Source organism: Podarcis melisellensis, assembly GCF_964234715.1.
Source record: "Podarcis melisellensis genome assembly, chromosome: 7".
NCBI lineage: Eukaryota > Metazoa > Chordata > Lepidosauria > Squamata > Lacertidae > Podarcis > Podarcis melisellensis.
In genome coordinates this window covers 44087240-44113715 of record NC_138539.1, presented here as the reverse complement: position 1 = coordinate 44113715, position 26476 = coordinate 44087240, and the positions used below count along the sequence as shown (strand labels likewise).

The 26476-nt window shown below is 39.4% G+C and overlaps 1 protein-coding gene and 1 long non-coding RNA gene across 13 annotated transcripts in view; one reads left to right on the top strand and one right to left on the bottom strand.

Annotated features, from left to right (window-relative positions):
- The window catches only part of ZNF521 (zinc finger protein 521), a 293634-nt gene that overhangs the window by 136740 nt on the left and 130418 nt on the right, over positions 1–26476 (bottom strand). For 8 of the 10 annotated variants that reach the window (XM_081919941.1, XM_081919942.1, XM_081919944.1 and 5 more), the window contains one exon: positions 16631–16715. In XM_081919941.1, coding sequence (XP_081776067.1) covers positions 16631–16715 — 85 coding nt within the window. The remainder of the gene's footprint in view (positions 1–16630; positions 16716–26476) is intronic. The other 2 variants (XM_081919945.1, XM_081919948.1) reach the window with 1 other exon arrangement.
- Positions 652–16661, top strand: LOC309374762. Of its 3 annotated transcripts, XR_014170722.1 has the most exons (5): positions 652–1989; positions 2126–2193; positions 10771–10865; positions 14004–14508; positions 16570–16661. It is a non-coding gene; the product is annotated as an uncharacterized lncRNA (long non-coding RNA). The 3 variants fall into 3 exon arrangements; XR_014170721.1 differs by lacking the exon at positions 2126–2193; XR_014170723.1 differs by lacking the exon at positions 652–1989 and having other exon boundaries at positions 2003–2193.

The window sequence follows — 26476 nt, the reverse complement described above, 5'->3', positions numbered from 1 at the left end:
GTAATCAGCAATATACTAAACCAAGCAGGCTGATTTTTCTATGAAGTTCAGAGGAATGTAGTAATGTAAGCATGTGAAAACAGTACCCCAAAGCTTAATCACAGCAATTGTATATATAACACAATTGTCTAACCCCCGCTCCAATAGTTGCAAGGTTCTGGGGTTCAATTATTTTACATCCACCAAATGCATGTCTTTGTCCTCATTTTGGTTTAGTGTCTATATTGTCACAGGGAGTCATATAGACAACCTAAAAGGCTGTAAGTTGCACAAAAACCTGACTATGAAGAACTAGTAATGATAAAAAAATAACTTTATATGAACTGAAATGATGTAATGCAGTTTTCTAATGGAAAACAACACATATTCTGTTGTTGGAGACAGCATGCCATTGAATAGCACTTGCTCAAAATCACAATTGCAGAGAATGCTACTGCACTCAGATCTTGTTTGTGAGTTTCCCAAGGGCATCTGTTTAGCCACAGGATCCTGGACCATGAGGGGCCGTTGGCCTAATCCACCTAGACTCTTTCTATGTCATATCTTCATTTATATACTGTATAACCATGTATTTTCTGGGCCAAAATAGGCTTGATGCACAAGATCTGGGATTGGTTATCCCAAGTTTCTTTTTGAAACCATTAAGCTACCTTCAGGGAAATTAATGTTTTGATCAGAGCAATGGCACGGCAAGAGGAATCTATATTATATTCACACACAATTTTCTAGATCTGATATGAGCCCTGCAAAGAAAAGGTACAATAGAAGGAGTGCCAGGGATTCAGAGCAGCTATCGGGAGGGTAGGCCTAGGAAACAGCTCTGGGTGTAGCATTAATCCTTTCTCCCCCAGTTCTACTGTTCCGATCAATTCCAGAGTGCCTCCCCGCACCCACAGTAGCTGCCCCAAAGTAACTATAGATACAAAGTAAAAGAGAGAGAAAAAACCAGGATCCTTAAACTTATGGGTCATTATCTGTTTTAGTCCTAATAGACAGTAACTGTGCACTCGCTGTACTAGCAGAAAATATTTGGGGTGGCTATGGAAAGAGTTGCACCTTGACTAATTCAGAGGGCTGTAACACAGAGACCTGAAGTGCTATTATCCTCCTTTTCCCTCCCTTGCAGTCCTTGGTGCTATTTACTTTGGCGTGCGTAACAAGTAAACCCACATTATCCGTGTCTCTCTGGGTTTCCCCCCTTAATTTGTTGATCTTAATTTTAGCAAACCTTAAATAAGTGCTTCCTAAAGACAAAGTAAGATATGCAAGCAAGTAGTCCTTTTATCAACAGTTTTGCCACAGAAATACACAAACATTTCAATGGCTCTTCATTAGCAAACAAATCAACAAGTGATATTTTAATGCATGACTTTATTCCATCTCTGTGGGGACTGTAGTTGAGAGTGTGATGTACAGTACAGAGAAAGGAATCATCAGCCACAATGTCCCAGGGCTCTATCCATTGAGGACTTCTCAGCCTCTGCTTAAAGAGTGCATTTAATTGACTGATAGACAGTAGCTTCTTTGTTCACAGAAGACAGCGAAGTAATGGCAGCTTGAAAATCGTACCATCTACAGGGTCTCCTGAGACTAGTAACAGGGGGATATGTGTCAGGAATAAATAAATAATCTAATTATTAAGCCACTTCCTGTCAAGTTAACTCCAATTTGTTGGCTTTTGAAGGCAACAAAACGAGGCATTTTTCCTCATTATGCTTCTCTTTTTATACCACTGGTAATCACAGGCGGATTAAAGGGTGCCTGATTGGTTTTTTTGTCAAGGAACTGAGAAGCAGCCAACAGTATAGAAAAACAGAGTTGGGGTTAGAAGAAATTTCATGCTTGTCTCCTTTCCAGCTCCCTAACAGCCCACACTGCTGCCCCATACAGTGCCGCCAGCTGTACAGCAAATGTGTACCCCTCCAACTGCGGCCTACCAGGCCACAAGCTCCATCCTGAGAGCTGTGAGATGCCTCACAATCTTGGCAGGTAGCTACTGCTGTCATAGGCATAAAATTCTAAAGGTGACCTACGAAACCCCGTTAGCTAACCAAATGCAGCAATATGAGCAGCTGAAGTTGAACACGCGCTCCCTCTCCCTCTCTGCCCTGTTTTTCTTCCATAGAAAGCATTTACTGGACCTCAGGAACAACAAGAAGCAATTTAAAAATTACCTGCAACACAAATATTAAGGCAGGTTTAATTTCTTTTGCCTTGAAAGAGAATTTGTTTGCATTTTCTAAAATATACATTCTGCATAATTTATTTTCAAAAGGACCCTGCAAAAATATGTCCTGGGAACCTGTAGTGTAAACAACTTGCAGGAAGGAAGGAACAAAGAGGAAAGCTGACTCAGTACCCTTGAATGTCTAGTAATAACTATGTCACCACACAGAACCCTGTTTATTGTAACTTTAGAGATTCTTGTACTACAGGTGCAACTTCCCTTAGACTACTCATTTACAGTAGTTAGTTACTTCAGTTAACTAAACATTTAAAAATAGAAAATGGAATTTGCACTTGTACAACAGATTGAATCAAGTGTATATAAAAGTACAAATGAAACAGTCATTTGAAAATGGTAATTGACTCCTAATGACAAAGATCCACAAACAATTTACTACCCTCTGATTTTAAGGGGGCTTCTGGAGTTAGTGGATTTGGAGGGTATCCTTAAAATGCCCATAATTAATAATATGTGGGAATTTCTTTATTGTTTCTTTTTAAACAGTGAGGGGTTGAAGTTTTTATGTCTCCAAAAAACAAACAACCATAGCAGTCTTTTTAATATGTGGTAATTTTAGCCATGTATAAAAATGTGGTTTTTTATATCTTAAGGGTGGCATCCTGCTAAGTTGTACTAGTGTAGAGACATTGAAATCAATGGACTTAAATTAATCATGAGTAGCTGAATGTACTGATTTCAACATATCTGAGTATGACTTAGTCAGATACTGCCCTCGAAATGTTTCAGGTGCTTATAAATGGATTTTCATTTTATTTGTAGATAAAGGAATGATATATGTATTTTTATTAGTTTCATAGGCACTTTATATTTGTGCATATGAAGCAGACATGAGGATTTATTGACACATATCTCTGGAAGTATCAATGATAAATAGGTTAGATTCACAAATTATCTGTATTAACTAAAATAAAATCGAGGAAAATGTATAAAGAGAAATTAATTTGTTTTCAGCTTTTTTTCTTCCACTAGCATCAAGATTTCAGGTGAAATCAAAGCTGTCTATAAACAACAATTTTTTTACAAAATAATGCCTTTGATCCCTGGATCAGTTGCAAAGGTGGAAAAGACATTTTTATAATCAAAGTACATGCAAGAGTTCTCCTCCAGTAGCAGTAAGAAAATAGGGCTTTCAGGGTGGAAAAAGATTTTAAAATGCAGAGTGTAAAAAAAAAAAAATGGTGCTTGCCCTTTTTGAGCTCATTTTGCAATTATTTTTGGTTAAATTGTGCAGATAATTAAAACCTATTCATATTTACTGTCTGCTTCATTGGTACTCTGAATCTGCTTTTCAGTTACAGTCTGCAAATTCCCTCTTTGCACGAATTCATACTAGGCAGTAACACTTCATTTTACGTAAGTTTTATCTGATGTCCCCACACAGAGCTGCCAGCTGTACAGCAAATGTGCAGCTCGCAAACTGAGGCCTACTAGGCCACAGGCTCCATCCTGTGATCTGTTCGGCACCTTGCTGTCATTGGCAAGCGTTCCTTGCTATCAGTGCAACTGTCTCTCCACACTACACAGAACTTAGAATCACCTGATTATTAGAATTTGTGGTCCACATTCCATTTTATCCTTTATTTAATCTATCCCCAGATCACACATTTGTTTAAATGTTTTGGCTGGTTTACAAATCATGCAGCCATCTGCACAGTAGGTGTAACACCATTTTTTAGACAAAAGTTACATTGCAAATCAACAAAGATAAAGTCATTCAAAAGGCTTTGGTGTTTGTTATTCTGCCTGGTTTGCTTGGACCAACTATAAGAAATAAATAGAATTATCTGTAAATCGATGAACATCTATGAAAAACAACACCCAGCAGAACAGAGAGCTTGCTCCATTACCTACGTTAATATCATGACAGCTGAGGAGAGATGACCTGGCCCACTTCTCATTTCTCCTGTACAGATGGCTATTAAAGAGAAAGTATCCCTTTTGTATGGTCCATGTAGAAACCCTTTATGAGCTTTTCAAATACGCCAGCATTGCCCACATGAGGGTAGCTTTCTGTTAGTATTAAACAAAGCAGATTTCATCTTCTTTTCTCCTCAGCTTCTTCTCATGAAATAAACCAAAAATGAACCTAATTTAAAACCCAATCTTGAATTGTGGATTTTACACCTATATCCCTAATGTTACTATTACATTTTTGGAAACGTTATGCACACAATTTGTATAAAAATGCAACACATAAGTAACTCCCATGTTAAAAGCAATATATAGAGTTTCCACTCTTTTACCTCAAACTCTATTCATTTAATAGGTACAGTATCCATTTTACCACTTTGTACCATAGTCAATTTATAAGTGGGCATAATCCAGTATATCTAAAAGTGTACATAACTGGCTGGTATAAAACAATCCTCTTTCCTTGGCACAGAATCTAACAAATTTGAATGTATACACACATGTGTTTTGTTTTGTTTTAAATTCTGCAAGTTATATTTTTGGGAGCTAAGACACACTGAATAAAAATAGAGAGTAAAGGCAGATAGGAATTTGTTACAGGCACTTAGAGACCACAGATGAAGACTAAGCTGGACCTAAGCAAGTCTAGCTCACTCAACACAGCTACCCCCCCCCCACATTCAGTCTAACCTGAAAAGCAGGGGAAACCTTGTCTGCACCAAACTGGAGAAACATATACCTGTATGTTGGTGTGCTGAGGTTGAAAAAATGACTCCAGGCGGAAAGTGGAAGTTACGCCCTAGTCTCCTAGCTCTCTGTCCAGAAAGGGAAGTCTGCAACTTATCTTCATCCTAAAAATTCATTCTTCCTGATGTCATAGGACAAACACAAGTGGGGAATGGATGGACCAGCCTAAGTCTCTTGCATGCTAGTTCTTCCTGTAATAAGCTTTCCTCTATGAAAGAAAGCACCTTTCCCTCATTCTGCTTCCACACTCCACAGGCCCTTATTTCCACACCTGCTTTACCTCTCCAAACCTTCAGCAACTGACCTCACCTTGCTTTTCTGAGTTACCATTTTGCTTGCTCTTCGGGACCAAATATGTGTTCATGTTTTTTAAACACATATTTTCAGCTATAAAGCAGGGCTTGGTGGGTTACCATTCTATACTAAAAAAGACCACACGGGATAGGGGAGTGTATCTTGCTTTACATTTGCCAGGTCACTCTTAGATTCAGAGCCCAGGCTGGGAGAAACAGCTCAAAGCAGGAGAAAGAGGAGATTAAGGAGAGAGTAGGGGGTGTGTATTTTACTCCTCTCCCTGGTATTTATTTTAGTCTACCCTACTTTATAGCTAAACAGGCAAGGGCATGATGGGTAAGCACATAGTCATCAGGTTTGACAGTCCATCAGGCCACTCAGCCTAACCATGCAAAGATCCAGATTCATCCTCTCTTTCTTTCTCTCTCTCTCTCTCTCTCTCTCTCTCTCTCTCTCTCTCTCTCTCTCTCTCTCTCTCTCCTAGCAGGCATGGAATCCCTCCAGTGAGTGACACCATGCACGGCTGCAAAAATGAGCGCTTTTATTTGCCTTGTGAAAAAGCATGCCATGTCTGTTAAACATGGAGTGTGTTAGAAATGTGAAGGAAAGGAAACAAATCAAATACATATTTTTAAAAAAGTGTGATAATTGAATTTTATGTTTGACTAATCCCTTTCATGAAAGAAAACAGCAGAAGCAATTCAGCAATGTGAGAAGTTTGAGGACGGGGGAGGCAGGGGGAGTAAATATAACGTACATGTAAGGATGTGGGAGGAATCTGTTCAGTCTGCTTTTCAGAGCAGACTGACCTGAATCAGAATGCAATTGTCAGTAAAATTATTCATTTCCCTGGTTGCAGTGCACCCCAAAAGCTATATTTTGTATAAAGCAATGTATAAAATGCACGTTTTAGGGGAAATGCTTTGAAAAATGCATATTTAATGGTAAGAATAACTACAAGGTGCTTAAATTTTACATTTGGATTTTTCATGCATTCTTTTGGGAAATTGCCCGAAAACAGGCCAGGACAAACCTATGATTGAGCAAAACAAATTATATAGGGCCAGGAAAGAGCAGTGATGAACTGCAGTGGGAGAACTTTGGACTTGGTTTTTCAAAGAGATACACTGGGTCAAGGAGCTGGTTTCAGCTTTAAGTTTATCCATGGTTGATGATATTCACACATGGACCGATGAGTAGATAAGGAGACAAAATCATAAGCATATTTGTGTACATGTTCTCATTTGTGAGATACTGTTACACATTAATAGCTAATGAAAAATTTGCTCTTGGGATCCTAGAAGATGTTATACTTTCATCGTTATATTGTATTTTTATTCAACTGGTTTATCCAATAGGTGTCAAAAGTTATTTTGCTGTGTCATATGTCTATTGAATACAAGACAGTAGAGAACCCAGATTATAGTATTTTTATATTGGCAGTGTCTTGAGCCATTGGCACAGTTCAGGAATAAAAAGAAACCATGGTTAACCCACCATGGTTTCCCCTTATAAGTTCACGTTCATGCTGTTCCCTGACTCCTTCATTAACGTACATGAGCTCAAAATTTCTGCTCTCAATTTCAAATTAACCACAGGTCCCTACTACACTGAAACTCAGGGAGCTGTGTTTTGCTTAAATTATGGCTTGGAAAAATATATGGTTTGATATTCCACAGTTTGATAAACCACAGTTCCTTGAGTTTGGGCATCATGAGTAATTACAGTTAGGTCTAAAGTGCTGGCTAAAGCTTTCAGTCTCTTCTCGACACACATGAAGCAGGAGTATGAGACCCTGAGTCTCATATATGGTTGTTCTTGTAATGGGAAGCAATGCATTCCTGATATGTTTGAGCTCAGCCAATGAGTAACCAGGAAGGTCCTTATTGGAACCACTAGTGGGTCTTAAGTGATACACTGCTTCCTTTTGCAAAACTTATTTTACTTCTTAAAAACATTAAGTATTTGCTGCCAAACGGGCTGTAGCTCCCACTGTATCTGAAAGCGCTCTAGCTACTTAATCTACATTGGTATGGCAGAGTGATGGTACTCACTTGACCTCTGGCAAGCTCTGTTGCTGCTACTTACCAGGAGATAGAGGAGGGGGGCAGAGGAGGAAGCAAGGTCAGTATGGTGCAAATGCACCAGCAGACCCAATCCAGTGCTAAATTTAGACTTCGTCTCCCCCTCTGCATTGCCCTTGCCCTTCTACCTACTGGTAAGCAGCAGCAGCATCAACATAACCAATTGGAGGTCAGGGGCGTATCACTGCTCCACCTTGCCAGCTGCTACTGATAAATTGGTATAAAATGATGTTCAGATTTTAGCTTACAACTTAAAACAAACATTAATGATTACATTGAAAAAATATTGATGGCCAAGTGAACATGCTATTAATGCAACTGTTTTATATCTACTGATATAAATATACACACACACAAATTACTTATACAAAGGGAAGGAATGTGGAAGGGATGGGATAAAGTTATATAAAAAAGCTCAGCATATCTCATCACCCAAACTTTCTCTTCATAATTTTTATTGCTATAGGACCATAGGTTGGTTTTGATAGTCAATACAAGCAGCAGAGAATCTCAAAGTCTGTGACTTCCCCATCCCCTTTTATCATTCCCTTTGTCAGTCTGATCAGCCCTCAGTTGTAAATGTGCTTCTCTGTTGTGTACAGCCAGCGGCTTGCAATTTTGCTCCCTGCATTTTATGAAACAGTTGTCTGTGGCTCTTTGGAGATTCATGTGCTGGCTACAATGCCAGCCTCCATGGTGCTGGAGCTTTCCTTCTGACTAAAAAAGGATAATTGGCAGTTGGCAATTATTGGTCAAAAATTATCAGACTGAAAAAAATTAAGCCTTCACAAAATAATTCCTGGCAATATCACTTTGCATTATCTGATGCCTAATAGGGCTTTATTCTGAACACTTACAATTGTTGGGTCTTTATTCTGTTGCACTTCAATTGTTGGGTCTCATAACTTTATATGGAAAGATTCCTTTCACTGAGTTAAAAAGGCAGGGGTTTGATTCTCATCCATTTCATCTCAGCGTAGTAAGGAGAGAGGGCGTAAGAGGGAAGTTGCGGGGGGACGGGACATAAAGTAAAAGTCACTGATCTACCTTTTTCCAATTTTAAAAAATCAGTTAAAAAATAAACACTTCTGCCCAGGGGTCAGCAAATGTTTTCAGCAGGGGGTCAGTCCACTGTCCCTCAGACCTTGGGGGTGGGAGGGTTGACTATATTTTTTTTGGGGGGGGGGGGAATGAACGAATTCCTATGCCCCACAAATAACCCAGCGATGCATTTTAAATAAAAGCACACATTCTACTCATGTAAAAACACGCTGATTCCCGGACTGTCTGCGGGCTGGATTGAGAAGGTGATTGGGCCGGATCCGGCCCACGGGCCTTAGTTTGCCTACCCATGCCTCTGCCTATGCCTGAACTCTCACTTAGATGAAGCATCTTTTGTAAACAAAACTTTCTGCACAAATAGATAAATAACACTGGCTTGGAACCACAAGCAAAACTGAACAAATGGGAGTGTGCTTACTGAAAATTCAGGATATGGTAGGATTACTGCAGAACTGCAGCACTGATATTTTTACAGCATTCTTACATTAAAATGACCTTATATAAACAGTATTGTGGCATTTCACTTTGAAAAATTACATGGAGTAAATATCATTGATTTAAATATGCTTATTTCTGTCTTGAAGTAACTTGAGTCATAGAACATGGAATAGTCTTCAAATCATATAAATCAATGTAACATGGGTGCAAATAAGATTTGCATAAACTGCATGGGGAAAATACAGGCTAATTTGGAGTTCTGCGTAACAGAAGTTTAAGGGTTCCATCAGTGGGGTAGCGTGGGGGGTGCAGGGGGGGCCGGCCGCACCGGGCGCAACATCTGGGGGTTAGGGTTAGGGGGCGCAAATCCACGAGTTAGAGGGCGCAAATCCACGGGTTAGAGGGTGCAAATTACTTGCCTTGCCCCGGGTGCTGACAACCCACGCTACGCCACTGGGTTCCATTGAACTAAGTCATATTGAGAGCAGACCCACTGAAATAAATGGACTTTGTAATACAATGCAATACGATGCAATATATAAAATATAATTAAAATCACACAGCTTCCAGAGTGGTGCATTACAAATGCTACAACTGGCAGTGGTCTGCCAAGGGCCTCAGTGATGTTCAAGTGGTATATGGGGGAAAGTGTGGGAACCACTGGTCAACAGACAAGATACTGCATTTTCATTTTTGCTTCCAATGCCTGCTGAAATCATGGTTATTCATTCAGGCATTTACAAGATGTTGTGTACTTAGACGGGGTACTAAGATGTAGTTGGCTGTGTCTTAGAGGCTGTTGCTCTAATAATCTGTTTTATGTTATCCTGCTTTATTGTATGATTGCATTTATTAAACACTTGTGATGGTTTTAAACTGTTTATTATACACCATCTTGAATAGAGTGGGCTAAATATTTTAAATAAAAATACACACACACACCAAAATAATTCTTCCACCAGCCACATTTTTGCCAACAAAAAATATTGCCTATCTTGTTTGAAAGAATAAAGCAGTTCACAGTATGCTGGGAAGATAATGCACTTGGATTTAAAGTGATTAAGCAGCACTGACTTCACATTAAAATCCAAATGCTACAGCTTAATTGTAGATTTTTTATTTGTACATAGCACTTTCTCCCAAGTTCTCAAAGGATTTCCCATACATTATCACAGTAAACGTTAAATTAAATCTTTACAGAAGGGCAGCATTATAACCCCATGTTGCAGACAGTAGGGAGAGGTGCAGAGGCCGATGGAAATATGTTGCCTAAGGCCACCCAATGAGTACAGGACTGATATGTATTTGAACTATGGGCCTCCAGTCGCTTAGAGCCTGTGCTTCCTTGTTTTGGCTCCTTGGTAAGAGCCCAGGTGTTTTTCCATGAACACCTTCACCATGATTCTCAGCCCTTTCCTGAACAATTTCTCCAATGATCGTTTGATAAGTTGGCTATTTATCTCCTGAATGTTGGAAATTAGCATTATTTGCATTCTCTCCTGGTTCCAATTCTTCCATTTCTCTATGACACTATTTCCTTTTTTGCACTTATTGTTTATTAAACCTTTTTATCCTTATAACCTACCATTCCAAAATAAGCGTCCTCAAGGCAGCCATGCTGTCTTCCCTTATTTCTCTGAGCTTGAAAAGGGAAACATTTTGTTTGTTCCCTGGAATGTAAGTCTCCTTTTTTTTTTGCCCGTGTGGGAACTGCACACCCTTAGGAGAACAAGTTGCATACATGGGTAGCAGTGTAGTGGAGGAAGATCAAAAGTTAAACCATAAAGAAAAAGAAATCTGAAAGGTTTGTTATGCCTCTGCATTTTTGTTATGCCATTGCACTATTCTATATATTATGACACAATGCAGAATGTGCTGTTTCTTCCTTTTAGATAATACTGTTATGCAAGGCCTTTGACATGGTGCTACCCAACACAGGCAACCTGAATACTACAATGCTGTAGCATTTCATTTTTTATTTTTTAGCTTCTGCTGCCATTGACACTGCAGTAGCAGCAACATCACTGCCAGGCCTCCAGGGAGCATTTTAACAGCTGGTGGACAGAGGTGCTATTTTAAATGTAAGCCAATCTGGGCCCCCTAGATGTGAAGGCTGTTCACCACCTTCATTTATCCAAAATGCAAAGACACGTAATTCATTTATGTAGACAATGTATATAATTGATTGATTGATTGATTGATTGATTGATTGTATTTATATCCCACCTTTTTCTCCAGTGAGCTCAAGGTGGCACACATGGTTCCCCCTCATCTTGTTTAATTCCCACAACAACCCTGTGAAGTATGTTAGGCTGAGTCTCAGTGACTGGCTCAGGGTCACCCAGTGAGCTTCATGGGCGAGTAGAGACTTGAAACTTGGGTCTTCCAGGTCCTACTCTGACACTCTAATCACTAAATCACACTAACTCTCTTCTTATTTATACCACTTCTGATTTTGAAAGACGTATCAACACTGTTGATTTCATATATCTTTGGGCTGAAGCATTACAATTTGGGTAACTTAAAACAGCAGGTGGCCACTGCGGATGGACCTGAACTTGGGTCCTGTCAAGCTATACTGCTGCCCACCCACTGCCAATATGAGGGGACAGTGGTAAATGGCATTATAGGCAGGTTCTGATGATGAGCAGTCTTCTGAGCCCTGGGTGCCCTCAACCAGTGCCCACCCTGTAAGACAGCTGGTGCAAGGTTTGCCATTATGACAGTCTTTTTTGAAAGGTTCTCTGGAAGGTTCTTTTAGCTGGATTGTTCTAAATTATATTAAAGTCAGTCTTCTCAACCACTCTGCACCCCTCTTAAGCGATAACTCACATTCCCCATCTACCCTGTAGACCATTTGTGCTGACAGGTTACTTTGCCATGACTAAATAGAATGCTCATTAATATGTTGCACCTAAGAGTCAGTGTAACAGAGTGACTAGATCACATATTCTGAATGTGGGAAACCCAGGTTCAAAACTCTGCTTATCTGAAAAAAGCTCTTTGGACTTAGCATCAGGCAGCCTAGAAGGTTGATCTGAGGTCCTTGAAGGAGATGATACAAACCACATTACAAAAGCATAGTTTAGAGAACTAGTGGAAAGATTAACAAACAAACAAACAAACAAACAAACAAACAAACAAACAAACAAACCAGACTGAAGCCAGAAGTCTAGAAACTATCAACTCTACATGGGTGTGACCTGTCAGCAGCTCCCTAAGTAATTAGGACGGCAATTTTTTAACCAGACACTTTGGGTTCCCCCTTCGCTTCTTCTCACCATGCATCCACAATGCATTTCCAGAGGGCTGCAGGACATTCTGCAGGGGTGAGGAGAGGAGGGGGAAGTTCCACTGAGAAAGCAGAATGGCAACGTTGGGTGCTACCCATTGGCTTTTTCTTTCTCGTTTGTTGATATAAACTCTATTACCAGTTAATGTGCTAAGATAACATTTATAGACACCCCCCCCCGATCCCAGAAACAATATATGGACTTGCCCGTTGTGTTTTCATTTACCTATATTAATATGACAATATTGTGTGTCATACATATTAAATCACATATATCCCTCTTTTTTATTACAAAAAAAATTCCTTCCAGTAGCACCTTAAAGACCAAGTAAGTTAGTTCTTGGTATGAGCTTTCGTGTGCATGCACACTTCTTCAGATACACACATTCTGAAGAAGTGTGCATGCACACGAAAGCTCATACCAAGAACTAACTTACTTGGTCTTTAAGGTGCTACTGGAAGGAATTTGTTTTGTTTTGACTATGGCAGACCAACACGGCTACCTATCTGTAACTAATCTTTTTCATTAGTTAATGTTTAGTGATAGACCTGTTGGCAGCACTCTTTTAATTCTAGTGTAATCTTGTCCCAGAAATGTAAAATAATGTAAGGAAAGAAGAGCCAGTGGTGGGGGTGGAAAGGTAATGGTGGCAGAGAGGAAACAAACAAACAAACAAACAAACAAACAAACAAACAGATAGATAGTACCATGTGGAATGAGTCCTAGCATATAAAATCACTAAAAACTCATTTTCCTGTATTCAGGTTTTCATACACTCATTACAGGTTGTTAATTCTTCCACATCTTTCTTACTCAAGATGCAATATGAGTGTTTTTAATCAGGGATGCATCTCAAACACTGACATCCAGCATTACTTACAGTAAATACAGATTATCAAAGCATGTTCTGCAAATCACACTGTGCTTTGTGTGATAGAATCTCCCCCACCCTGCTTTCTAGAATGTTTTTATATCAAGCCCACATAAATCTGTGTCACTATGGTTATGGCATGAAGCAATATCATGCATGACAATCAGCCAGGGGAAAGCACCTCTTTCCCATTCTATGTTATCAAACTTTTAAGACTATAAGGTATGTGGGGCCACTTTCAACATTAGCATTTTTTGTTTTCACAACTTACTCTTGCAATGAAAATCCTTACTGCTGGAAAAACATTTTAACTATGTCTACTCATCAGATCTGGCTATGGCAAGAATCCTAAAAGTGCCTTAGCACACCAATTTCTAGCACATAGGCACAAATTCTCCTGAAGTTACAATGAGAGTGACTCCCATGAACAAAATTTGTAACAACAAAAGCAACTTCCAATGTTCACTCAATTCTGATTTACCCTCTATCAAGTCACATTGCAATCTGGCCGGGTCTAGCTTTACCTGCCATAGAAGAAAACATCCTTGTTCTCTACCAAATGATTATAGGCAGGTGAAAAGTGGGAGGCAAGTAAACATACCCTAGGAGCCTTTCTGACATTCCAGAATAATCCCTTGCCCACACAAAGAAGTGACAAACTTCTCATTGTCAAATGTTCTTTATCTGTTGCTTGCTGAATACCTCATTAAAAATAACCAAACATTGAGATCCAGCTGAAAAATGGGAAGAGTTGTCTGTGTGTTCATGATTCTTTTTGCAGCTCACAACAAACTTTTTTCAGCTATAAATTAGTACTATTTTCATTCCAGTTGAAGTTTTCTAAATCATCCCCCCCCCCAAAAAAAATAACTATGTATAAGTGCAACGACTGGCAAAATGACTTCTGCTCCTTATTGTTCTGGTGCATTTCAGGAAGCAATGCCACAGAACAATGTTTCCTAGTCTTTTTGAGCTAAACTGATTATACTTAATGCACTCCCAAATCCAGTACCAGCCACGTGTACCAAACCAATGCTTTGAATTCTGTGCTGCAGCCTGCTGCTGCATGCAAGGAACTATGGGACACTAATTTAACACTGTTCATGAGTAGCCATCAGTTGCAGGGAGAAGGTTGTGAAGGCCAAAGCTCAGAATGATATCAAACTCGTAAGAGAGGTTAAAAGCAATTTTAAAAGGTTTATTTGGCTATGGAAGAAGAACCAGTAGAAGGTCCTCTACCTGGAGAAGATAGAGAAATGCTATTGGGTGACAGTGAGAAGGTGGAGCTGCTCATCACCTACTCTGCCTCTGTCTTCAGCCAAAAGGTAAGCACAGCTCAACCTGGTGATAACAGAATGAACGATGCAAAAAGGGAGCTACAGTCCAAGATAGAAAAAGTAATGGTAAGGGAACACCCAGCTACTTCAAATGAATCAAAGATCCAGGGCCTGATGAGCTACACCTAAGGGTGCTAAAGGAACTTGTGGATGTAATCCACGAGCCTCTGTCTATAACCTTTGAGAATTCTTGGAGAACAGATGAGGTCCCTGCAGACTGAAGGTAGGCAAATGTTGTCCCCATCTTCAAAAAGGGATGGGGGAAAAGACCCAGGTAACTACCAAATGGTCAGCTTGCCATCGATAACAGGGGGGGGGGGGAATCAGCTGAGAGTGAGCCATTGCTGCTACAACATCTGAAAGGCCCAGCTCTACTACTACATTATTCATCTTCTCCATCCTGCTCCTTATTCTTTTAAATCTGGAATTGCAGTTATCTACAAAATCATTTCTGCTAAGCTCTGTGCGTTTGCATTGCTTCTTTGCAGGATTTTCTGAAGCTTCTTGCCTTCCATTGTGTGGAATTTTGGGAAGAAAACACACTGAGCGTGACAGGATTGCCCCTGACAATCATGATGCATAAGAAGTGTTCATAACCCTGCTAGGGCTTATCCAGGAATGAAATTCTTGGTAATACAGCAGCAGTGATTCCTGCTACTGGGTCACTGGGCCAACCTGAGTGGGTCCTAATTTTAGCAAAGGTGAAGTAGGCCACCTCAAGCCTCTGACTTGGAGGCACATTGAAGAGGAGCAAACTGAAAGTTACGGTAGTTTATATCTAGTACACATCCTACTTACTGAAATTAAGGAGCATTACTAACAGGTCCATTAATTTAAGTGGGTTTATTCCGAGTATAACTGAGTTGGCTACTTTATTTATTATTAACTTTTTTATCATCATGTCATTTGGACTTCCTTGCACAAACACTAAATTCCTTTGGCCATCTCTGGCTTATATTGCCAGTGCAATTGTTTTTTAATGGATATACACATAATATGAATCATTCTTAATTTTATTTTAACTTCAGAACATTCATTTTAAAAAAATAAAGCTCACATTTAACTCCTGAAAACTTTATTTTACTTTTATGCATTGACACTACGATTCTAAAGTATCTAAGATACTTTGGCTTCAATATGATTTACTCTCTAGTAAGCATGTTTAGGATGAAGCCAAAGTTGTTGTTTTTTAAAAATTAAACTACAACAGCTGGAGAAGAAGCATATTAAATTAACCAAGAACCTTTAATAAATATGACAAAATTACATGAGAACATGTGTAAAAAATAGTTTCGAACATCAAGCCAGAAATTAAGTAACTTTTGTAAAACAGCTCAAAGGAAATAGGTTTTGAATAAATGAACATGCATTTATAGAGTTGTCTGCTGACATGAATCTCTCTGCAAGAAGTTCCCATTTTTCTAAAACATTGAAACAAATACTGTAGCAGTACAAAGCCAATGATTCTAATGTCTGCTCTTTGCCAAAGGAATTTCTTAGAAATAGGCAGTAACAAAAGGCAATATTGTTTTATTAGCAGGCAAAAGATGTGCTTGATAAATTTAATTGGCTTGCAGAACGCTTAGTGTTATTACTAAGTGGTAACCAAATTAAAAACATAAATATAACCCAGGGGAATAAGCAAATAATGGCAAAATATGATGATTCAAAGAAAATGCTCAGTGCTTCATATGGTATTTCCTAACTTCAGCCATATTATAAAAGCAAATTATCATTTGAAATTGTGACTGTAGACTCTAAATACTATCAATAACAGTGCTTGAGCTTTGACTCAATTAAATATATTATTTCATTTCGTAGAGAACCATTCTGGGTTGTTTTCAAGCTTTTAAATACTATGTGTATCCCTGTTTTATGACCATTTGAATTATTTACGCTTCTTCGTGACAAAACTCACAAATTCTGGTGTTGGTACCAAGGTGCTTGAGAAGCACTCGGTAGTGTCATTAGCATAATAACTTCTGAAATTAAAACCTGTCTAAAACTCTGTGGAAAGCTAACAACCAGTTCATTAACCATTCCTGTTAGTTGTTTTCAATAATGCAAAAATGATTAGAAGTTTAATTTGTTAATCACCTGTGTTTTGACTGGCAGTAGTATATGAATCTCTGCAGAAGTCTAAACTAGCCCTTGCAGAAAATAAAACATGCTAATGCTTTATTAGGCCTAATAATATATTTTTTTAAAAAAATATCTATCACACCTGGGTAAATCATTGACGGTTGCACAATTAATTTCTCCTTAACTCTGTTTAAATTTACAGGCAATGAGAATACAGCTAGGAGAGTCTATCTATCATCAACAAGATTTAGTACTTCACTCACCAATCATGTGATTTGCAACATGAACCTGGATATCCCACTCATTGTAGAAAACCATCTGGCACTTGATGCACTGATAGGTCTTCTTCTAGAGGAAACAACAATGGAAAGTATTAATTAAGCAAGCATGCACATAAATGAATTCTCACAACAATTACGTAAAAAAAAAATCAGCAAGCTAAAAATGTGGACATACTAAGTATTAGTATAGAATCAGACACTATTTCTATATCTCCCCCATTTCTCCTGTTTTGCTAGTCTTACAACCCACTAGACATAAGTCACATCCACTGCAGTTGGATGTCTACTTATGCATCATTTAAAAAGAGAGAAGGGGATACAATTTTGCAAACCTTTTTCTTCAACTTCCAACTTTTCTATCTAAAAAGGTATCTGCACAAAGAAAACCAGAACACTAGTGAAGATTCAGTAAAGCTGACATGCTAGGTTTCTAAATGCTTAGAAGTTGTTCTGTTGCCAGTGGTCTCTTACATTCAGCTGGTAACAAGGATTGGTTCCCCACATATTAAAGAATCCATAGCACATTTCTTCACTTGATCATAAATCAAGAGAAACAGAGAAAGTTTCTCCTTAATACTCTGCAGAACGAATCCAGATGACCAGCTTACCAAGCGGTCATTGCACAGTGTTATGAGATATGGTTTGGTAAATTATATTCATCCAATGTCACATGACTGCCCAAATCAATGCGTGTCTTGTTCTGCTTTTCCATACCTCCTGGGGGAATTAGGATCGATCTCAATATGGCCAAAAAATTTTCGCCTGTGAAGCCCCCAAACCATTTTCTAACACCACAGCTCCTACGCTGCAGTAAGATGCACAAAATGTGTCAAATATCCACAACCCTGCTCTTAGATTGCTCTGACTGATGGAGCCTTGAAGGACATTATATTAGTACAATGCATGTCCAGCCGACCAGCAAATGTCAGGACCCCCGGTGGCTGTTGCCAGCCTTACATGGCTGCTAGTCAAACAGCTAACAGGGGACATGTAACTTCTTTTTATGTATGCGTTCTTACTGTAGTGCGTTTCATTTGAATATTAGTTCATCATCTTTCCCAAGGAGGGGGTGTATGCTTGTTTGGGGCACAGGTTGAGTGGAAGAAACCATCTTTGTAATCTGCAAATGCTGAAACCTTTATAAATGTGTGCAATTCAATGGCATATTCTTCATAGAAAGTGAGCTCCATGGCTGAGTGGGGACTGGGATTCTGGTCTCCTAAGTCCCAGACTAATACTCAAATCACTATGCCACACTGGTTTAAGCTATGTACCTGACAGCAAAATTCCTGTATTCTGAATCTATCCTATTTAGCTAAACCTGAAGAGACATAGCTTGTTGATCTTAAATCAGTGCAGTCCTGCCACTTTCATTCACATAGCGCCAAACCATGAACTGGTATTGCTTCTGACCTTGTGTCCAGTTTTAAGAATTACTGGTAAATGTCAACAACCACAGAGCTTATGACAGTTACTGCAACACATTCCTGTTCAAGTCAAAGATTATAAAACTAGAACCTTAATACCTGAAATGTGCAATATCTGAGTAATTTATAGTATTCCCATAAAAATCCCAAAGGGAAATCTCAGAAAATTACATTTACCAGTAAATCTCAAAGCTAACTCAGTGCCTTCAATAAATGTCTAAATGTCATCTTCATTTCCATCGTAAATGTCTAAATCTCATCCTCATTTCTATCATTTACCAGTGAAGGACATTTATAAGCCCTGGGACACAAACATCTGACATTTCCGGCTGGGCCTCCTAAAATCTTGAGAATTGCAAGTAAATATCAAGATCCACCAACTTTCATTTGCCATAGCATATATACCCTATTAACTTCATATTTCTAAATCTTTCAATTGCACACTTGCTCATTTACAACAACTGTAATTTATTTTAATAGTTCATATCATTTGCTTCAAGTGGCAAATACTTAGGTAGAAATATCTTTAGATAGACTCATGCCTTAGAATAAACCCAGCTTTAATTTAATTTAATTTGGCGATGGATGGGAACCATTTATTTACTCTTTAAGGTGGCACTTGTAGGGATGTAGTCCATTACTTGATGCCAGTGCAGATTACAATTCAAGAGATTCATCACCAGTACCAATCCGCTTCATTTCTCACTTTGCTATTTTTAACCATTCCTGATCCAGTTCTTAGGTTTTCAAAAATAGCGTTATTGTTTACGTTCTTTATGACGATCTCAGGGCTGGTTGAAAACTCAGTGAGCCCACTGAAGTATGCATCTTGCCTCAAGGTTACTGTCTGTTCAAGTGAAGATGAGAAGACGACGAAGCCCCTGTCCCCTTACTATTGTTTGTGGTTATTCCTTGTCAACCAGCTACCACATTAACAACTTAAATTGTCAAGCAAATCAGTAACCCATTTCATTTATTGTTCATTTGGATTTTAGGGCACCATGTGCTTATGATTCATCCACCTACCCATGCTCCCTAAAAAACCCCAGTTCACATCGCTCAAGGCATGGCTTGCAGGGTATGCTTATGCTTTTCACCACAACCCACCACACACTTTGGCCGGGGGTGGGGAGAATGCAGTTTTTATTTTTGCATGGACAAACGCTAATAAGTATTAACCGCTGATAGGAAGATTATTATAGTGGTATAATAAAAAATGTAATATTATTATCAAAACTATATGCATCAGGCTCACATTTCAACACTCACAAAATACAGATGAATTTCATTTTTTTGCTGCATTAATAAATATAACATTTTCACATTAAGACGTAAGACAATGGCTGTGCTTTCATTGTGAGTTTGGCAAAATCACATGGAACGAAAAAATGAGAAATGGGTTAACGATAAAACAATGAATGTCAATGGTTGTTAATGGCTAAAATAGTCACTTGAACAGTGAATCAATTACAGAAGTAAATGTGAATATGCATTTCAGCAGCACCCTTTTAGCAGGACAGGTAAGATCATATGTCGCCGCTGATGGTAGCTGAATCGTAGCGGAGCAAGTGTTGTCATATAATTTTTTTTGTTAATTGTAAGCAGGAAATCAGCAGAAAGTCACTCCAAGCAAGCCTACTTCACAAAGAGAGTGGAAAAGTGGACTATGGATCAGTTTGATGCTTGGTCTGCTTGTAGCAAATTTCACCATCATCCCTACATAAGACATGTCAAGATGAGGAAAAATGTGTTTCAGGTACCTGGGACTCCAAAACAGAACATGCCAGGTAGGAAAATTGCATCTACAATAGACTTTTAAATAACAACCATCAAGGTTGAGAGATTTATTGTGCCAAGTTCCTTAAAAGATGTTTTTGATACTGACACGTAGGCCAGCACACATTGCGTATATAACAATCACTCTTCCTTTTTTAACATTATTTCCCTTTAGAACTAGTTAGAAAATATTTCTTGCTCCCAGGTGCCTAACATTATATATGGCTTATTAGCATACCCCAGCATTACTTCTGATATGTGACTTTATTGAAAAACAAAGAAACGTAAACTTAATGGCTGGTCTTTTCTCTCGTTAGAACAGTAAAACATAGTGCATGTCGAGAATTGTCAACAGAAATTATGACGGATGAATACAATGACACAACGTACAAAGCTCTCTCCCCCCCCAACTTTATTTGAAGCTTAATGATAGCAAGGAAAATCACTTGACTAAAACAACAACAACACAGCTCTTACTAGCCTCTTCAGAATGATCTGACATACTTGAAGATCAACACAGACATCTTCTTTTATCATAAAACAAGAGACTGTTTTTGTCTCTGCTGCTAGATCAAACACTAGTTCTTTTTAGATTCCAAAGAGCTTCTAAAATGTTACTATCAACTTTTATTAAGTCAGCAATATACTTAACTAGACTTGTGTCAACGAACATAAGATTTTTAAATGATCAAAAATGCTGTCATATTCAAACCTTGCAGAAGCAAGCACAGCATTCTTATTTCCATCATTTTGTTTCTTTTAACAAAGCAGCAAAGGATTGACTTCTTCTAAAATCAGCAGTACACTTCTCATTTGAATGCCTCTTGGATCAGTCTCTAAAAGAACTGGGTGCTGGCTACTGCTATGGTAGTTTTCTTTTCATTTTGCTGCTAGTCTTTCCATGCAGTGGTGCTATCTAACTCATGCTGAAGAAAGGACAGAGGTCAAATATAATGGCAATATATATTAATATTTTTATGAAGTGTAAATTTTAGTGTTTATTTACTTCCAAGATTTGTAGACCACTTTTCACCAAACATAATCACAAAGCAGGGGAGTGTTCTTGCTTAGTGACGGCTTTGGAAAATGTGTATTATTTGGGGTGTGTAGGTTGGCAGGTATCTCATGGATGAAAGAAATCAGGCAGGTACATTAAGAAAAATGTGTTGGTTTAAAGGGCAACATAGAAAAATATGGGTAGAGGAAAAACCAGGAATCTCTTCAGGAACCTGAATCTGTGCTGTCACATGGACAGAGGCCCTGATCAGGAATACTATATAGCTAGAATGAAAACTACAATATAGGGTGAAGCAATGCCATCAAGATCCCAGGCAGTATCTTTCAAAAGCAATAAAGTTAGCTTTGGTGTGGAAGCCAGAAGACCACTCTGCAAAGCTGCTTGCCTGCCAATAGTCAGGGGCTGTTAAGCTGGCGTTTCATCAGCAGAAGCTAGTGGTCATGAGATATTTTTTTCCCTGAATGAGCAATTTATCTGTAGGAGATGGGGCTTGACAGCAGGTCTCTGTAGGGGCATTTGTGTGAGGGGGAAGGAAAGGTGTGTGCAGAGTGAATTGAGAGAGAATCAAACAGATAGCAGTGAGTTGGCTGAAAGTGAATCGCCCCTGGGTTGCATGCACTCTCTCTGAGAATCAGATGTGGGGTTAGTGGAATTCTTGCCTGCTGAGGGAGTGTCAGTTTGCTTCTAATATGCTCTGCTTGTATATTTGTAAATGAACAGATATTGCAAAGACATCGTAAGTCTCCAGTGCTCTCATTCAAACGAAATTAAACCCTGTAGCACTGCCCCTGGAAATTCTCACTATTTGAGGAAGTGCGAAGTGTGTAACAGTGTGATATCTTTGTTTAGGCTTATAAACAAGTATTACTAATTAATGATGCACATCTCAATCCTTCATTCAAAATTTGCCAAAGAAGTATGCAGTTTGCCTTTACTCTGTATGTTGGAGATAAAAAAACCCAATTCAAACACTGTGACTACAACTCTCCTTCCAAAATTAATTGTAGACTTATAAACTATTATGGAGCTCGAGTAAGAGATTGGCATAGATCCGTAACAGCCCATGGGATTTCCTCACTGAATACGGCGGTATGTGGCTCAAGCCTAAAATTTCATATAGAAATTTCATATAGAAAATACAACTGTGATGCTAACTCCTTGTACCACTGGGGATGGTAGCCAATGCTGAATTATAGCAGTTCATAAAACAGCTCATAATATTCCTGACCTGAAAAGTTAGGTGATGTTAGAAGGCCAATTCAGTGCTGTGGTCTAATAGAAGAACTCCCAGTTCTGCAGCTTTCCCTCAGGTTTGGTGAACTTGCCGCTGAAGGAGGAAACCAGTTCCTTCCTCTGTGCCACCAGACCACCAGCATACAGCTTGTTGGCCGTTCTTCACCTGAGCACTGCCACCACTCTCCAGCTAGAACATGCTCCCTATACAAGCCCATCCTTGGGCCTGACCTCCTGATAAAATTTTTGGAAAGTGTTCCTCCAGACTGTTGCAATTTTGCAATAGGGATTCAATTGCATAGCGGCAAATTCAGATTGCACAATGAAACCTTGTGCAAAGAAATCAGGATGAACCTTTAATAAACAGGTCATGTGGAAGCTACCCTTATTAGGAATTAAACAGTCTTTTTGAAAACTTCAGTAAAATCATGTGTGCACAATTGAGCTAAAGTTAGGTACTTTTGAATTTCATCAATTTCAACATTAGAGAGCTAAGAACATGCTTAACCCTCTCATTTAATTAGGAAGTATTTAAAGTACTTAACTTTATGCCGAATTGTGCCCTCTGCATTTAAAATCTGTCCAGGTCCGCGCTTAGGTTTGACAGTACTGATATGGCACTAAAAGTTCAAATCATACTGAAATAAAGGAAATAGTCAAGAATATAGAAACATACCCTCCAACATTCCACATGAATGTTCAAAAGAGAGAATCAAAATAGATGCCTGAACATCTGTCGCTTTTGTTCAAAACTAATTTTATCTATATTTCTTTATCACCCGTTGATTCTTCTACTCATTCTTAATTCTTTCCTTTTTTCTTCCCTCCGAGTGTGGTCTTTGGAGAGAAAATATTAATCCTTTCCGGTTAAATTCTGCAAATCTTGTGTGTCTTCAAAATAGATGTTTTTATAAGGAGTTTAATGCTGTTAAGTACTTATATTGCATATTAATCTTTTCTTTTGTATTGTCTCCACAGCTTTTTCAAATCCAGGGAAACTGTGTGTGTTGCACCCTCTTTCAATGCTTTCAAATAAACTTTGTAAAAATATTCAATCAACATTTCTAGGCATGATCTCACTTTAGAGGAACTGTGCCCTTTATCTTTCATTAGATCTTAACTTTCTAGGTGTTCCTCTATTAAATTCTGATTACCCTCTCTAGGAGCTTCTCCTACTGTTTAAACCAAGCTTTTAAAACATGTAATTTTCTGGCTAATCCTCATGCTCACCTAAATGCCTACCTTAACATTAGCTATCCCTTAACCTGACAATAACTCTTCGGTTTCCAAAGCAACAAACATATCTATTTAAGAGCTTCCTTTTGTCTAAATATTAATCCTAGATATGCATAGTGATAGTGCATCCAGCTTTAACTGTTTTGCTGTGCTTTGGGAGAAGCCCAGAGAACTGTTATGAGAGGTCACATAAATGCTGTTAATAAATTAACCCCGCTTACATGAGAGTAAGCACCATTGAATTAAAAAAAGGCTTCTTTCAGAGCAGAGTAGACACCAAACCCAAGAAAACTGGCTTGTTCATGTTGCTACCTTCCCTTGACGAGCTATTTTTTTTTTAACCAATTAAAACAAATGAGACTGGTTTCTTTTCATGGAATTTATGGCTCTCCTCTTCCACATTTTATCCTCACAACCCTGAGACATAGGCTGACAGTGAATAGCCCAAGGTGGTCTAGGGAGCTTCATAGATGAGTCGTGATTTTAACCCTGGTCTCCTACAATCTGGTCTATGTGATATCCCTCCACATTCTTGCAAAAAGCCATAGAAGTAAATACAGTGGTACCTCGGGTTAAGTACTTAATTCATTCCGGAGGTCCGTTCTTAACTTGAAACTGTTCTTAACCTAAAGCACCACTTTAGCTAATGGGGCCTCCTACTGCTGCCGCGCCGCTGGAGCACAATTTCTGTTCTCATCATGAAGCAAAGTTCTTAACCCGAGGTACTATTTCAGGGTTAGCAGAGTCTGTAACCTGAAGCATATGTAACCTGGGGCATATGTAACCTGAGGTTACATAAGGTGGTGTAAGGTGGTGATGGGCTGTAAGCATTTTCCATTGGGCTGAAAGTTTAGTGGTGGGACTTTGTTAATAGTTCTGTGTGGCACCTTCCACCAACCAATTCAAACTCCAATCTTATCTAGGGGACTTCCTCATAGAATTTGGTGGGGATTATTTCTGACATAGTTATTGTGACATAGACCCAAACTAGAAATCGAGACAGCAGGGAACCCTCCTAAACCAAAGTTAGACACTTTTCAGTTGAGTTAGGCACTAAGCACTTACACAACTGCAATGCTTTTGTGTCCACATCTTTGCAAGGGAGGAGGATGGGAAGAAAATGAGAACAGCTTCGCCTAACCTACAGGATCTCCTTGGTCACAGGCCGCCCTCACCAGGTCTAGGCCCTACCAGCTGCTGCTGCTGCTTTGAGTCCAAAAAGATCTGGAAAGCTCTACATTGGCTACTTCTGATTTAGAAAGAACTGTCCTGGCTATCCTTGTATTAGTAGGAAGAACTATCTTGCTGTCTGGATCGCAAGAAGAAGCTATTTTTTACGGTCCAAGGCTAGAAGAGAGAGCTGTCCATAGGCATGAATAGAGAAAGGGATTGGGACTGGGCACAAGGGTAACTGTTACTGCCAATCAATTCTATCAAACTTCACCTCCATAGGCCACCATTTTGTGACTGGTGGGTATCAGTAGTTTTCAGTCATCCCAAGTGGCTGCATGGGAACAGAAAGACTGAGAAGCTCTGCATTAAGGCATGCTCCCTCCTTAGCACTACTTTTCTGGCACAAGGCCCAGAGATCAAGCAGCAAGTTGGGGGGGGGATACTTTACTTAGCATTATTATGGTTTTCACACAATACATCTTTGCATGGGTTCCACTTTGTAATGGCAATGCTTCTTTAAAAACATGGGTTTATTGTTTTAAGAAACTTTGTCCCAAATTTCTACTGCAACTGCTGAGTGCAAACTTTCTTTCAGGAAATTCCCTGGTATGCCTTCTTCATTAAGCTCTTCTCCCTTATTTCCAGTTCTCAAAAATGTCTTATATCTCTGGTAAAATAAATTGTCCACTTGGGAACAAAATTTTAATTTGATTTTGAGTGAGATAAAACACTCTCCACAACTATGAAGCCCTCTTTCCTACTCTGCATTTCTTTACAAGGCTTTTATGGTGAAATCAGAGGCACTGGGCACACATTATTCATGCATACAATATATGCATGAGTAAGGGAGAACTGGCCATGCCCCAGCATAGTTTGCGCCACTGGCCTCACTCCCTTGATGCCTCAATCTTGTGCTGCACCTATGTGTGCTCAGCTAAATACAAGTAAGTGCCCTTTTGCAGCCTCCATTGCTCAGTGGCAGAGCATCTGTTTTGTATGCAAAAGATCCCAGATTTAGTGCCAGCTAGGGACACGGGTGGCGCTGTGGTCTAAACCACTGAGCCTAGGGCTTGCCAATCGGAAGGTTGGCGGTTCGAATCCCCGCGACGGGATGAGCTCCCGTTGCTCAGTCCCAGCTCCTGCCAACCTAGCAGTTCAAAAGCACATCAAAGTGCAAGTAGATAAATAGGTACCGCTCCAGTGGGAAGGTAAATGGAGTTTCTGTGCGCTGCTCTGGTTCACCAGAAGTGGCTTAGTCATGACCCAGAAAACTGTCTGCAGCCAAATGCTGGCTCTCTTGGCCAGTAAAGTGAGATGAGCGCTGCAACCCCGGAGTCGTTCGCGGGGTTCTTTACCTTTAGGGCTAGGAATGTATCCTAGTTATCAGGACTCCCGTTATCAGTCAGTGTACACAACACTGAGCTAGATGGGTCCATCAGTATAACAAGCTCCCCTCCCTCCATGTCTCCCAGGACCAGAAATGGTATGAAGAAGCAGTAGGATAGACAGGCATGTTGGCATAGTCTCAGATTGCCTGGGCAGCTGTGGGAAAGTGGGTGTCTTCAGCCTCCACAACTGCCTTGTAGGGGCAAGATCTAGTGAGAAGACTTGCTGTGCTCATTAGGCATGGCTCCCCTGAGCAGGCTATGTTTCTCCTAACAAAGAGTTAACTTCACATACGCTATCTGATTTTTTGCTGGCTCGCTGCCTGACACACAGAAAGAGAGAGATACAAAGTAAAAAGGGCACAACACACACGAAAGAAAAGCGAAAAGGCCCTTTCTACTGCCTAAACATGTCCACATGTCAACAGCCAATGCGTCCTAGGTGTGCTCATACCTCTTGATATAATGCCTGAGTGATGGGACACAAGAGCAGAATACACAAGGGAGGACGGGGTACTTTCTTTCAACAATGCATTCATGTCTTGAGCCCTCAAAACTGACTCCTAGACAACTTTGTCTG